General features: G+C 53.7%; 5 protein-coding genes across 5 annotated transcripts; 1 reads left to right on the top strand and 4 right to left on the bottom strand.

Moving 5' to 3' along the window:
- Positions 1–148: 148 nt before the first annotated feature.
- On the bottom strand, positions 149–1066 carry PG985_015445 (40S ribosomal protein uS15). Its single transcript, XM_066835211.1, has 4 exons — positions 836–1066; positions 652–684; positions 459–505; positions 149–393 (listed from the first exon to the last, which is right to left on the bottom strand). Exons 1-4 carry the CDS (start codon positions 1035–1037, stop codon positions 220–222), a joined length of 456 nt encoding a protein of 151 aa, XP_066676414.1. The 5' UTR covers positions 1038–1066; the 3' UTR covers positions 149–219.
- An 805-nt stretch (positions 1067–1871) lies between these two features.
- On the bottom strand, positions 1872–2609 carry PG985_015444 (uncharacterized protein; the record flags this gene model as incomplete). The annotated part of the gene is made up of 1 exon (XM_066835210.1): positions 1872–2609. One exon carries the CDS (start codon positions 2607–2609, stop codon positions 1872–1874), a length of 738 nt encoding a protein of 245 aa, XP_066676413.1.
- Positions 2610–3368: 759 nt separating this feature from the next.
- On the bottom strand, positions 3369–5423 carry PG985_015443 (U2 snRNP auxilliary factor; the record flags this gene model as incomplete). The annotated part of the gene is made up of 5 exons (XM_066835209.1): positions 3369–3395; positions 3472–3683; positions 3744–4005; positions 4063–5312; positions 5396–5423. The coding sequence occupies 5 exons, from the start codon at positions 5421–5423 to the stop codon at positions 3369–3371; spliced, it is 1779 nt and encodes a 592-aa protein (XP_066676412.1).
- A 528-nt stretch (positions 5424–5951) lies between these two features.
- On the top strand, positions 5952–7254 carry PG985_015442 (8-oxoguanine DNA-glycosylase; the record flags this gene model as incomplete). The annotated part of the gene is made up of 2 exons (XM_066835208.1): positions 5952–6070; positions 6138–7254. 2 exons carry the CDS (start codon positions 5952–5954, stop codon positions 7252–7254), a joined length of 1236 nt encoding a protein of 411 aa, XP_066676411.1.
- A 4155-nt stretch (positions 7255–11409) lies between these two features.
- On the bottom strand, positions 11410–12076 carry PG985_015441 (uncharacterized protein; the record flags this gene model as incomplete). The annotated part of the gene is made up of 2 exons (XM_066835207.1): positions 11410–11821; positions 11895–12076. The coding sequence occupies 2 exons, from the start codon at positions 12074–12076 to the stop codon at positions 11410–11412; spliced, it is 594 nt and encodes a 197-aa protein (XP_066676410.1).
- Between the last annotated feature and the right edge of the window lie 1830 nt (positions 12077–13906).

Genomic DNA, 13906 nt, shown 5'->3' with positions numbered 1-13906 from the left:
CACTGCATTGGGTTGTTGATAATCAAATTTCGTGTGTCCTCATGAGATTGTCATTACATATCTCTTTCGTGAGAATCAGGCTATCTTTCCCAGGCCATCTTTCAGAAAGTATGGCCGAACCGGGGTCTGTTCATGCCTAGAAAGCAGATGATTTCCCTTTCCGAAACTCCATGACCAAGCAACTAATGCAGATTCACTTCCTTCCTACCAACGACTCGCTTATGCGACCATGGTGCTGGCGGTGGCAGACTCGTACTTCCAGGTAGGGGGCAGGACACCGACGGTCTTGTAGTAACGGGCGAGACGGTGGATACGCGACTCGATGAGAATGAGGCGGAACTTGGAGTCCTTGTCCTTGCGGTTGCGCTCAAGGTGCTTGCGGACAGCGACGGCCTGGGGGTTGTGTTAGTGGAAGCCACAAAAAGAGGCACGGTGGTGACAGGTTAAGGGGACTTTACCTTCTTGATCAACATGTACAGATCCTCGGGCATCTCAGGTGCGAGGCCTGTCATTTGAATCACTCTGTCAGCCTTGACCATACAGAGGCATAATAATATGACCACCCTTCATCGTCTCGAGGACGTGTTGGGGGTTTTATATATAGCTAAATGGGGGTGCTCGAAAGCATTTTCAAAAGGGTTCATCCCGTACCTTGGGACTTGAGGATTCGCAGAATCTTGTTACCTGTTTCCAATTGTTAGCATCTTGTTTACAGGTGATATTGATTGCTCCAACTACAGCCCAGTGCCGGATGACCAAATAATCTTTCCCCCCACAATGTTTGGTCGGCCGGCACTTCTCGAGCTTGCAGCTACGTGCTGATGCTGTTACATACCAGTGACGATGCGGACCTGGGCAATGCCGTGGGAGTCACGCAGGACAACACCGATCTGAGAGGGGGTGGCACCACGCTTGGCGAGGCGGCAGATCTGGTCAACGACCTGCTCGGGAGTGGTCTTCAACCATGCCGGGGCAGTGCGCGAGTAGGGGGTAGCAGACGAGCTGATACCCTTTCCCTTGGAGTGAAGACGACCCATTTTGTCGGTATTGGCGCTGACGATCGAAGGATTCTGTCGGTGGTTGAGATGGGGAGGGGTTGTCGTCGGTGGTCGTTGGTCGCAGGAAAATTGCAAAAAGAAGAGTGCAATTGCGCCTACCCACCCGGCTTTGGATTTTTGGTGGTACCTAGCCCAAAATGTGCGGAAAATTCGCTTTTCGTGGGCCCCACTTGTTGCTGGCCTGAGCTGATCTTATCGCTTCCCCCAATCAATCAGGCACTCCAAGGGCCGAGTATTTTCCGTCTATCAACTTTTCCTCAGTGCTCCGCCATACTGGCGAATTGAATTGCCTACCTTCACGATCTACCAGCATTTTCTTTTCTTACCTTACCTCTCTTACCCAAGTAAACCTTTCGTCCTGGATATGCAAGAGTCTGTCTGTCGCTCATATCAGCCAAATTCCTACCTGCTAGGATCTGCTGTTTGATGGACATATTGTGACCGCTCTCAGAACATGTCTTCTTGATCACCTCATGGTAAGCTCCCGGTTTTTCTTCTCCCTCCTGCTCAAATGATGACAACATTTTACTACTATTTCTGGTACCTCTTATTTTAGAGTCTGGGATTCGTCTCAGGGTCAATGCATTGAATTTTACTTCTGATTCGAGCTTTTTCATGCTGCTTTAGCACTGCTTTTCACGTAGTCAACACTGGCTAACATATGAAAAAGATTATAGGAACACTTCACCAACACATGGCATTACAAATACCAAAAAAACAACTAACCCTTAGCTGCAGCTATTTTTAGTCACTAACTACCTCTATCTGGAGTCGTGAACTGTAGATGTTTGTGGTCGGATCTGCGGATACGGCTCACTGAACCCTCGGCCAAAATCCTTCCTCGAGAATCAACATCTCTTTCCATGCATCCATAGCAACCTGATCAACATCGCTGGCCCCAGCCTCTGATGCGAATACGTCGAGGCACTCCTGAATCTGGTCCACGAAGGCTCTAAAGTGGTCACCGGCCCAGTTGGGGATGAACTTGTTTCTCAACGCACCCCCGTCGAGGGCATCGCCGGCGGGGGTCTGTTGCTTCGCAAAAGTCCAGGCGTCCAAGTAGACCTTCTCCAAAGCCCAGAGCATGACGAGACCCTGTAGAAGTGACCGCCCCTTTCCTGCTTCGGCCGTAAAAGAGTCGAACAAATCGATGCAGCCTTTCGTGACCTCGTTGGCTTCGAACTCCTGTCCGCCCTCCATGGCAGCCAGGTTAAGCTGGTACTCCGCGGCCGTCTTTTCGAAGAACTGCAGCTCGGTGGTGACCCCGATCATCGCCGTCTGCAGCATCAACAGAATGCGGAACGGCGTCGTGCGCGAGGCTTCGGTGGCCGAGCTCACCGGTAGCTGGACGCGTGAGATGAGCCCGCCGATGAAGCGGCAGTAGGCCTGGGCGTAGAGCCGGTCCTGGGACAGCCACTGCGACAGCGATTCCTTGGGCAATCGGCCCTGGCCCGCGAGCTCCAAGAAGCGGCACTGCGTGGCTTTCTTGTACATCTCCGCCGTGTCGGGGTGTTGCAGGAGATGCGTCGTGATGCTCTTGTGGCTAGACATGACGGGCGGTATGATAATATATATGTATAATACGGTAGAGATGCAGTGATGAAACCAAGTTAGGCCTAATCAGGGGAAATATCTTTACAACGTCAGTGATAGGATTTGGGTCATCTGTGTTCATCCCATACTCAACTTTTTAAAAGGAAACCACCCTCTACAGCTGTGGATAACCGGGCGGCGACATACGATCAGGGCAGGTAGGCAGCGGTTCTCGCTTCCCGAATGCCTCCTCAATGACGAGACATATGTGGTGTCACTTTGAAGTTAAGCCTGCATAAGCCTGCGTTAGTCTCGGTCCGATGCCGCAGGATCGCCTGCAGTTTGCCATCTGAGCATTAAGATTGAATCCCTGGGTAGAAATGGTACAACGATTGGTAGCAGGACTGCTATCCTGCCTATTGAGGTCTGTTTGGTGATAGCGAGGACTATACTTACTACAAGCAGTTCCGCTCTTGGTGATGACATTGGACACAGATGGAAGGCTAGAGATCATGCAAGCCGTAATTTGATATCTACATTAGGCACTATAGTGGCATGCATAGGTTGGTTGGGGTGTGCCAATGCGAACTCAGGGTTTGGTCTCGGGTACCATCGGCGTATGGCCCGGTCTTGTGAAAATACAAGTTACAATTACACAACGAGCCTAACGCTCTCACCAAAGGCTACTAACTCATTCGCTTCTCCAGCATCCTCTGTTGTGGCCTGGTGCCCCCAATCGATGCGCCTACGGGAAAACAAAGTGACTCGGTTCCCATCTTACCAAGCTCCGACCTCGAAGTTCTCCTAATGGGATTGTTAGTTTCTATGCCATACGAGCCATGAAAAGGGGTTGGGGGTTGGGGGTTGTAGCAAAACATACCTCGGGGAAGAAAGTCGTGACCACGGTCCTGTCGGCGAACTTGCGGCCAGCAAGTTCCTGCAGCGCCTTCTTGCATGATTCTGTAGTGTCGAACTTGACGAAGATCTTGCCGACGCCGGCGGATTGCCTGCTGCCTCCGCTCGGTCGAGGAATCTTCAGCGCAACAATGGTTCCGAACTTGCCGCACTCGTCCCGGACATCTTCGCAAATTTCTGATGATCAATGTCAGTATTGTGGTTACTCAGGATCTAGATCTTGTGTTGGTTACTTACCTTCGAAATCATCCTGGTCCATCAGCTCCTCAGCCGTCACCATGTTGAGAAGTTGCAGAACCCTGCTCTCATCGGGGTTGGTGGCCGTGGTGCCTGCAAGCATGGACATAGCATTGACTCCCATCTCCACTCCGGCCACTTGTGTGATGCCTATACTGGCCTTGCGAACCTTGAGGCTCTTGTCTCCGATACCCATGCCGTTAAGGCCCTGGACAGCGATATCGGTTGTGCTGGGGTCAATGTATTCGCAGAAAGCAATGCCCTAAGAGTACAGTAATTAGCAGTGAAGGGGATATGGTGCGCACAAATCCAGACTTACCCGAGATTCATCGGTTCCTTGGTCCTTGACCAACGTGAATGCCTTCAGTTCGCCAAATGCCACCAAGAGCTCCCTGACTTGGTCTTCGGAAAGATAGGGAGGAATGTTGGCGATGCTGACTTTGTTAGGGGTGTCTACTACAACCCTCGATACTACACCGGGTTCGTAGCCAGTATCGTCGACCACCGCAGGTACGATGTAATCCTTGGGTCGGGAGATCTGCAACCCACTGGCGGCAGCAGCGCCATTCGCCGCGGACTCGTCGGCCTCCATGGAGATGCCGTCGAATGCAAGCGCGACGGTTGCTTCCGAAGGGTTCCTGAACTCCAGCAGAGCAAAAGTGCCGTCCTTGGAAAGCTGGCACATGACGCAGGGATCGGTGCTCTCGACCACATTCAAGCCGTTCAGTTGCAGGTTGAAGAAAGAAGTGATGCTCTCCTCGGTAGACCCGGGAGGGATGTTGTAGGCCAGTAAGCGCTTCGACTGCCGGCTGTTGGTAGGCTTGAGTGTGGCACTGTTGACGGCACCGCCGGGCTGGTTCATGAAAGCCTGCAGCTTGGATGGATCCATGGGCTGTTGCCTAGGAGCACCCGGCAAGGGGAACATGCCGGAAAGCTTTGCCTGCTCGGCTGTGACGTTTTCGTAGCCCGGGGGCTTGATGTCCCACTGGGTCATGCGGCGCTTGCGCTCGAGGACCGGCACGACGTTTGTGAGATCGGGGGTAGGTTCTCGTTTCTTCGGCGGAGGGGTCGCGCTGCGGCCGCGTCGGTTTTGCGCGAAAAGGTCCTCATCTCGGTCCCGGTTGTCTCGGTCCCGGCCACCTCGGTCCCTATCGCCCCGTCGGTCGCCTCGTCGGTCATCGAACAGATCTCGGTCGCGTCGCGGAGGCCGGCCATCATCGCGACGATCTCTTCCGCCCCTACGGTCACCACGATCACCACCACGGTCGCCGCCGCGCTCGCCGCGGTCACGGTCCCATTCCCGTTCCCTGCGATCGGGACGGTCTCTGCCGCCGCCGCCACCAGGCCCACCTGACCCCCCGTAGCGATCTTCGCGCTCACGGTCTCTGTGGCTGCGACTCGATGCGTAGCTGTCTACGTCGCCCTCTCGGCCTTCACGATGCGAACGCCTGGGCGACCTGGATCGCCGTCTGTCTCTTCTATCGCCACGGTCACCACGGTCACCACGGTCACCACGGTCGCGTCGATCATCGCGGGAGGAGTAGTCGCGAGACGAGCCATGTCGGCCATCTAGAAACACGCGCGCAAGGTTAGCCTGATTTGATACGACACGTCTTGGATTAGTACGGGCAAGTCAAACGGATTGGACATACCTCGGGAAGGGTAAGCGTCACCGTTCATAACGACGCGTCGGGAAGTTTCTGGCCAATTGTGATGGTAGGCGAGATCCCGTGAGAGATAGAGATGTGCAGTGATGATGGAAACTGGAATCTCAAGCTTCCAACATGAGGTATACTGTGGACTGCCCTGGAATCAGAATCGTGAGGCTGGACAGGTTCTGGAAAAAATGAGGTGGAGACCTATGCAGCTAACAGCCGCCTCCTATTGGTCTGCGATTGGCGGCTTAACTGATCCGGCTAAGTGGCGCGCCTCGGTGACCCACTTCTTGCTTGTCAGGGACTATCAGCTACTTTATCAAGGGACTGACGCTCATTCAATTGATTGATTGATGTTTGGAAGCTACAAGCTGTTGTTGCTCGGGGCTGAAGACAAGATAAAATATTCCCAGGCCATTTCCAATCGGGTTCTCAGACCCTACGTAAGGTGCATTGGGGATCGCCCTCAGGTCGCAATTGCCTTCAGCTACTGCTACCTATCATTTCTCTTGTTCTTTTGTTCTCTCGTGCAATTACATATATGCGAAATCTGATGGCTATAGGAAGGGTTTCAGAGTGGCGAAAGCTGCCCCTGAGCCTGACCGAGCTGTGTATTGACACCACCCTTCGTTGTGGACAGTCGTTCCGATGGCGAAAGATCGAGGATGAGTGGTGAGCCTACTTACTTATACACCTCAATCAAATGCTCGTACATGATAGAAACTAAAATCCGTACCAGGCATCTCGCCCTTTACGGGCGTATACTGTCTTTAAAGCAAGATCCCGAATACTTGCACTACAAGACAACATGGCCTGCATCAACCGGTGGTTTCCCGGGCTCCCCAGAAGTAAAAAGGGAGGGTTCTGCCGAGGAGAGCCCTTCCAACGATGACACGGAGCAACTGCTCAACCACTACTTCAGCTTGAAGCACAATGCCGCGGAATTGTACGAGCTGTGGTCCCTAAACGACCTGAATTTCAGGAAGAAGGCGCCCAAGTTCACCGGCATCCGCATCATGAGCCAGGATGCCTGGGAGACTCTGATAGGGTTCATCTGCAGCAGCAACAACAACATCTCGAGGATATCGCAGATGGTCCACAAGCTCTGCAAGTACTACGGGCCGCTCATAGGCCACGTCGGAGAGGAGCCCTTCCACGACTTCCCCGGCCCGCAAGCCCTGATGGGCAAGGGGGTCGAGTCGCACCTGCGCGAGCTCGGCTTCGGCTACCGGGCCAAGTACATCGCCGAAACGGCGCGGCTCGTGTCGGAGGAGAAGCCCCGCGGCTGGCTGGAGAGCCTGACCAACCCGGACAACCCGGGCTTCGACGCGGAAGAGGACCCCGCGCGAGGCCGCGCGACGTACAAGGAGGCCCACGAGCAGCTCCTGTCGCTCTCGGGCGTGGGGCCCAAGGTCGCCGACTGCGTCTGCCTCATGGGGCTGGGCTGGGGCGAGGCCGTGCCCGTCGACACCCACGTTTGGCAGATCGCGCAGCGCGACTACAAGTTCGGCAAGGTCAAGACCAAGACCTTCTCCAAGGCCATGTACGACTCGGTCGGCGACCACTTCCGTAAGATCTGGGGCGACCAGGCCGGTTGGGCGCAGTCGGTGCTGTTCACGGCGAACCTGAAATCGTTCTCGGATCGCAGCATCGCCAAGGCCGAAGTGGACGACGTCAAGGTGAAGGTCGAAGATACGGTTCCGGAGACCCCGGTTGTTCTAACGACGCCAAAGCCACGGTCTTCCAAGAAGAGGCAGGTTGCTGCACTAGAAACGGTGAAGGTAGAGGTAGAGGAGGTTGACACGACCAGCGGGACAGTCAGGCGAAGCAAGAGGAGGAAAGTGCAATCAACATGATGGTCGGGATCTTCTCTCCTGCCCTCGTTATTAGTCCGACACTGATCTCGGATTGACATTGGCATTGGCATTAGGAAGTTCCAGGGTCGGACTATTCGCCATCTCCACTTGTCTAGGTGGCCCAAGGTACTAGAAGTCGTTTCTAGAGTTTGTACATGGAGAAGTATCGTATCTTTTGGGGGCGTTTTTGGATGTCAGCAATATAGAGTAGAGAGACCTTTCTTGTATCATAGGTAGAACTTACTGACTGGGTAAAGGCCAAGGTATCCAGCCTTTAGAGCATATATCAGGAGAGAAGAGCATGCATTGTTGACAGACGCGAGATACATAAGCATGGGCAATGTATGCCCCACGGCGCTCTTGGGGATACTACTTATCAAATATCCCCTTGAGTGCGAATGCGCTGCTTGCACCAGAAAAATCCGTACTGTACGGACAAGGGATATTTTAGTACGATCGGAGTGACGTTTGAAACGTTGATCCAACTCAGTGTGGTATGTGATTGGTTCAGTAAACCCGGTTCCGGCACGCACGGTCTTGTTGATCATTTTTTGAAAGTATTGTACGGCAAGCAGCGCATTCGCACTCAAGGGGATAGCATATACAACAAAAGAAACATGAGTGGTTTACTTCGCACATGCCCTATGCACACTACGACGTCGAGACAATGCTCAATATAGACCACAGTTCATGTACGATTCTTGCTAGAGCATGTCACACACACGACGCGTTGGGGTCTCGTCGCTGGAGTTGATCCACAGCTCCTTGCGGAAAGGGAAGTATATGCGCTGCTCAGGCATCAGGCAGGTCTCAGGGTAATGTTCATACCCGTTGTCTCATCGTTACCTTGGACAGTTAGTCGTGGTTGTTCCTCATTGTCCTACTTTGTTAGAGGGGTGGACTCGCTGTTTATTCGAGGAGTTGCCTCTTGTTCCCTCCTGTAGCACCCTAGTTTCCTCAACAAGAGTATCAACGATTCCGCGAGTTGGTTACGGACTTGGATAGGCCGGAGTCAACCGAGTCACCGGCCCCGGCCGAGGAATCGTCCCTAAGAGACACAAGAAATACATGACACCCAAACCGCGACGGCATCGTGGCCAGGTTGTTATTCCCAATCATGGAAGAGGAACGATACGTCAACTTACTCTAAGCAAAATCTCAGCTCACGTGGGACGGCTACCTTACTCTTATCGTATCCCAAGGGCACCTACTACCCATACTGTCACGGCTACATATGGATCAACTATTGCCTAGAAAGTAATGGTATTCCGAATGATCGTCAAGAACAGGGGCGCCTCCACCTGGCTCTTTCTGGCTTTGAGCTGTATCGAAGATGGCACATGAATTCGACATTCGCATTGTCACGACTGCCTTCAGCCAGCGTACTGGGCTGGGTCAGTCTTTGAATATGCCTCTGGTCATTGAGCAACATAGTACGACGAGTGTGATTTCGATAGATGTCAAGAAACCCTCTGGTGATTGACCCGATGACAGAGAAATCACAACGCCCACGAATTCAGTAGCAGCCAATCCATATCCGGGCCAAACATACACAAAGCTGCCGAGCCGCGAGTGCAGTCCCAAGACTATGTTCCAGCACAAGAGGCTTCCAAAGCATCCAAACAAGAAAAGAATTGCCCGTCAGCATCCCACCGCTGTGCGACGCGGGAAAATGGGGAGGGTGAGCAGTGACACCATCGCGATCTCGATGAGCCCAGCTGCCTTGTTTATGCATGACATTCCCGTCCCTGACTCATGTCAAATGTGTTTTGACGCCCAACAGAGGAAACGCAAGTGGTCGTCATCACTATCAAATGGATGGACGGGGGCCCGACTACTGGCCAGAAGGAGAGAGAGGATGAGGTTCGGAGGACCGCATCTCCTGGTCATGCATGACCTGTCGCGGGTTGAACCTCCCCAGCAACCATGCAATGGATTGCCCAACGGCCAAAAGGCATGGAAGCCTAAATCCCCATATCACGGTGACACGTCTACTGCAGAGGTAGCTGGCAGTGGATATATCACCATGCCTCTGTACCCATCGGGGGATTGTCGCAAAGGGCCGCAACGAGCATACCCGCCCGGGCTCCAATGCACACAGCGCAATGACAACATGTGTTGGGGCCTCATAGCTGAGATCCGCGGGGGGTGGGCGATGTCACTATCTCTATACGCCCATGTAGCATTCAAGAGCTAGTTCGGTATTGGGGGTATCGAGCGCCATTGCATGTCGCAAACGAGTTGGTCCGCTGTTGATGGTGTTGTACCGTAGCGTGCTGCTGCTGCGGTGGTAAAGTCGCAGCTAGCTCTCTACCCTACCGCTACCTCTCAGAGCATCTGGGGGGAAATCAGCATCGTCTCGAGGCTGGCTCCAACCCGGAGAGCATGGCGATGTTGGGTAAAGTCCGAGGTGGTAGGGTCCTCTCCTCATGAAAGGGTTAAAGTATGGATAGGGGGAGGAGTCTCGTCCAGGTCGTCGTAGAACTCTGCCGCGCAAGCCTCCCAATAGCCACGACAGCGACACGTCCACTGGTCCATGAGAGCTCGCTCTCCAGCGCCTTTCCTCTCATCTCTCGCATGTGATTCCCGTACAGCTGTCACGGTAGATTGGTTTCACTACGGATCTCGCTGGAGGTGGTTCTCTGCAGGGGCAGCGCACACCATGTTTGAAGGATCACGACGACATCTGCCTATCCACTCTGGACCCAGCAAGGTTAGCTGGTGGTTGTATCCGAGGACCTGACCTACATACATCGAAACCGTCATGATTTCCCAGCAGCCCCGGCCGCATCTGGCAGGTTTTGATTACCGGTCCCATGGTGTTTAACTGGACCGCGGCGGGCCACGAGCACCTCGAGCCCACACCCAGGATTGAGCGCACACAAAACAGACCTCGCGGATCGGATGAGATCGTTCGATGATTGCCCGGGAAGCCCATGACAGCAAATGTGGGAAACGCCAATTCTGCCCCAGAAGGGCCGCCATCAATGAGGTTCAGTGAGCCTGCTTCTCCCTTCCTCATCCGGTCGTCCGCCGGCCGTATAGGGGTCAGTGGTCACGAACCTGCGGCAACGCTCCTTGGCCCTCTCTTTCCCAACAACCCCATCCGTTCACCCCCAAGAATGCATGCAGCTTGTACTCATCCTACATGGCACCTAACCTGACCTAACCCCCGCTTCGCCCCTGGCGTGGCGAACATCACGCTTCGACAAAGTGGTGCCAACTTCACCTCAGCACGTGTCCTGCATGTATGTATGTACCCTGTAGTAGCTTCAATCTCCCAAGCTTCCCTCCCAGAGAGACTAGTTGTGCGCCTTCATGACATGCGCCTTCTTCTGCCCGTCAGAATATTGACAGACCGAACTTGCCTTGGATCTGGTTATATGACACACATGCAGCCAAGGCGCAAACAGGTGCGGTCGTTCTAGACGGTTTGAGGAAGAAACACCAAATATCAAGGCACAGCGGCTACTAGCGCAGGTGATGATCCAATCTGGTCGACTATGACAAGATATCGCTTCCACAGATGGATCAAAATAAGGACCAAAACGAGTCATTTGAGAAAAGCATATAGATGGAGACGGGTAAATAGTAGGATCCAATATTTGTCCCCCATATGACCTGTCACGCCAAAAGGGGCTAAGCTCGGCTTCACGGAGTACCGGAGGGAGCTGCTAGTGAGTAGACTGCATGTGTGTAAGTTCGGGTTCTTCTTTTTCCTCCCTCGCAGCCATTGAACGGGGTCAAGATTACTTAGGCCCGGTGTCTACGTGGGTTGGAAGGGGGAGGGAAACAAAGCGTCACTAAGGCCAATGCCCTAAGTGCTGCCGAGGAAGGCTTGGTAGGGTTGGGGTGGCCGCCTACCTAATCTCAATGGCTTCACCATGAAAGGCTGGGCGGAGAAAAGAAAACCAACACGAATTTCCAGGGGACGAGAGACAATAAGGAGGGGAGAGGGGCCCTGCGGCGGTTGCTGCAAGCCACCGAAGAAAATCGACAAGACTCTTTGCTAGATACTTACCTACTACCAACCGCAGCGCAGCAGCAACGATTTTTGTGTGGCCCCTCCCATGAAAATCCGGGGAAGGAAGCTTATCGACTGAATGCCGGCGAAATGCAGGTCCAGCGAACCAGGCTTAGTATTGTGGTAAGAGATTAGTTCATCCATCCTTCGGTCTCATCGCGGCCAAATACTGGATGGCAAAAGGAAACATTCCAATCTTGCGCTGGCGACAGCACCCGGCCCGTTGAGACAAAGCATATGCCGGCAACCACACCACCGCCACCACCTGTTGGCTTGGAATCGGGTGTTGGGAACAACAATATCTGACCTCTGCAAAGGCGACTTGACTGACGGACTGGATTCGATTCACGTCGCATCCAATAGCTTCCCTTGCCCCAATCAAGAGGGCCAAGGCAGGCCGCCAGGCTCCAGGCACATGTCGCCTCACACCACCCACCATACGCGACACGTGCAGCCTTCTCCGCGAGCACCGCTTTAGTCGTCGTTGGCCGAGCGGAAAAACGCCGCTGGCCGGTTGAAGCACTACCGACACCGGCGGCCAGGCTAAGGAATGATATCAAGTGTCAGATAGTGAGTGTATGTCAGCGTCCGTGTCTGCTTATCTGATCAGGCAAACGTGGGTATAAACTGGGTCGATCGAATGTCTAATGCTGTTAGTAGAGGCTTGCCTCGTAAGCTGAGGACGAGCGCAAAGAGGATTGTAACATCGCCTACAGTACTTGCGTCTGGCTGGTTGGCCTGTGTGGCGACCCAGCAGTGCGTATGCAACTCGACGCTAGCGATGGTGGTACTTGACATGTTGTAACGACTCTGGACCTGGGAGGTCCAGCAATAATCCCTGTGTGCATCTGGCGTCAATGAGAGAGAGTCAGAAAAGAAAGAAGAAAAAAAAATGGTCGGCGACCTTGACGTTCAGTTTAGGCGGGTTCGGTATCCGGTTTAGCGTTTAGCGTGGGATGCAAAAGTGCCTATTGGTTTTCCCAATCGTTTTGCTTCCGTCATCCAATGCCAAGTGCTGTGAAGTCTTTCTTGGGCATAGCAGTGCAACACATCTGGTTAGCAAAGGCAATTTGGTAGGGGACCTTTTGCCATCCTAGCAACGATCCCCGGACGGTTTCTGTCGACTGCCGCCGGTGTGTGTGTGTGTGTGTGTGCGTGTGTGTTTATGCCTCCAGGCACCGCTACAGTCGGTATGTCCATCCGCCTGTTCGCGGTCAGGGTCTAATGCCTACCGAGACCGATGCGATCTCTATATCGCAACTAGCGAGGTACAGTTACAGTCTGCATGCGCGGATGTCGCTACAGGCTTAGCGCTAGCTACCGGCATTCTTCTTGGGTTGCGCCTCACGGCTCTTCCTCGCTGTAATTTCCATACCCCATGAAAGAACAATCTCTCCAAAATATTGAGGCTGCCAGGCGAGCCAGGCTGCAGAAAACATTCATCCGTCCGTGCTGACAGTGGGCTATCAATGCCAAGCGCCTCCCAGCAGCAGAGCGGAGCCAAGAAGCCAGGGAGCCAGCCTGCGCCAAGAACGCCATTGCTCAGTGGGATGCCTGTATAAGGATGTGATCGGCGCCAACTCCACCGGCAACGGTCCGGGATCTGAAGGCCTTGGGGCGAGGGGGGCCTGGCTGCTTTGGGGAATGCCAGTTGAATATGAAACGCACCCCGGCGCCTTGGCTTTTCTCTAAGTGGACGGCCAGAGGCACGACTGTCCTAAAGCGGATGTTGCCCAGCTCCTGGTAATCTTTGCGTCGTGCATGTGGTCAGTCGATAGACCCTCAAGTCTTCTACGACTTCTAGAAGATAACATGATGTACGCATGGGTTTGTCTAATCGGGGGGGCAGAGCCAGGCAATCCTCTATCTCCGTCGGCGCAGCGACTCATGCCTACCTACATATGTATGTAGGCTAAGATTGCATACATGTAGGCACTCTGCATGGTAGCTGCATTCCGGTATAAGACAGTCTACCAATCACATCAGCCGCGCGGTCTGCTGCAAGTGTGTGGGACGGTCACCAGGGGCTTCCTGTATTTGCCGGGCGATAGCTAAGAGATCGCCTTGGGCATCTCTCGGGAATCTGAACTGAGACAGCCCGGCCTCCCGGGGTGGTGGTGGCCGTGGTGGCCGGATTGCACGTACTGTAGGACCTGTCCAGGTAGGTATGCAGGCTCCATGTTGCTAGATAGGTATGTAAGATGCTGTATACCTCATGTGTCCTGTAGCTAAGGATGTATGAACTATGAAGGCAGGGAGGATGAAGGTATGATTCAATAGTGCTGCAGGTGGTGCGGTCGCCATCACTGTCACAGCGCAGCAAGCAGCCAGCAGCCTCGCATTGATCCAATATTGTCGCGATTACCGGACGTGATTTGAGCAAGGATGTATGTAGAGGTCGAATCCCAACCATGAGTTCTCATTTCTCGTTTCTTATCGTCAGAAAGACTCCAGCTTGCTCGCAAGCAGCTGCGTGGACAGGCGGAGCCAAGAAACGACCCCACTGAACCAAAATTGCCCTAATCTTTCGCACCTCACGGTAGCAGAGTAAAACCTCGTGCCCGCAAGGCTGTTCCTAATTACCTACTAAATACCACGACAAGCTGCATCTGCTTGCAAGGATCCCTC

This window comes from Apiospora marii (genome assembly GCF_038362585.1).
Source record: "Apiospora marii strain CBS 49790 chromosome Unknown utg000013l_segment0_segment0, whole genome shotgun sequence".
Lineage (NCBI taxonomy): Eukaryota > Fungi > Ascomycota > Sordariomycetes > Amphisphaeriales > Apiosporaceae > Apiospora > Apiospora marii.
Note: the sequence above shows the minus strand (reverse complement) of the source record. Positions and strands in the feature narration are given on the sequence as shown.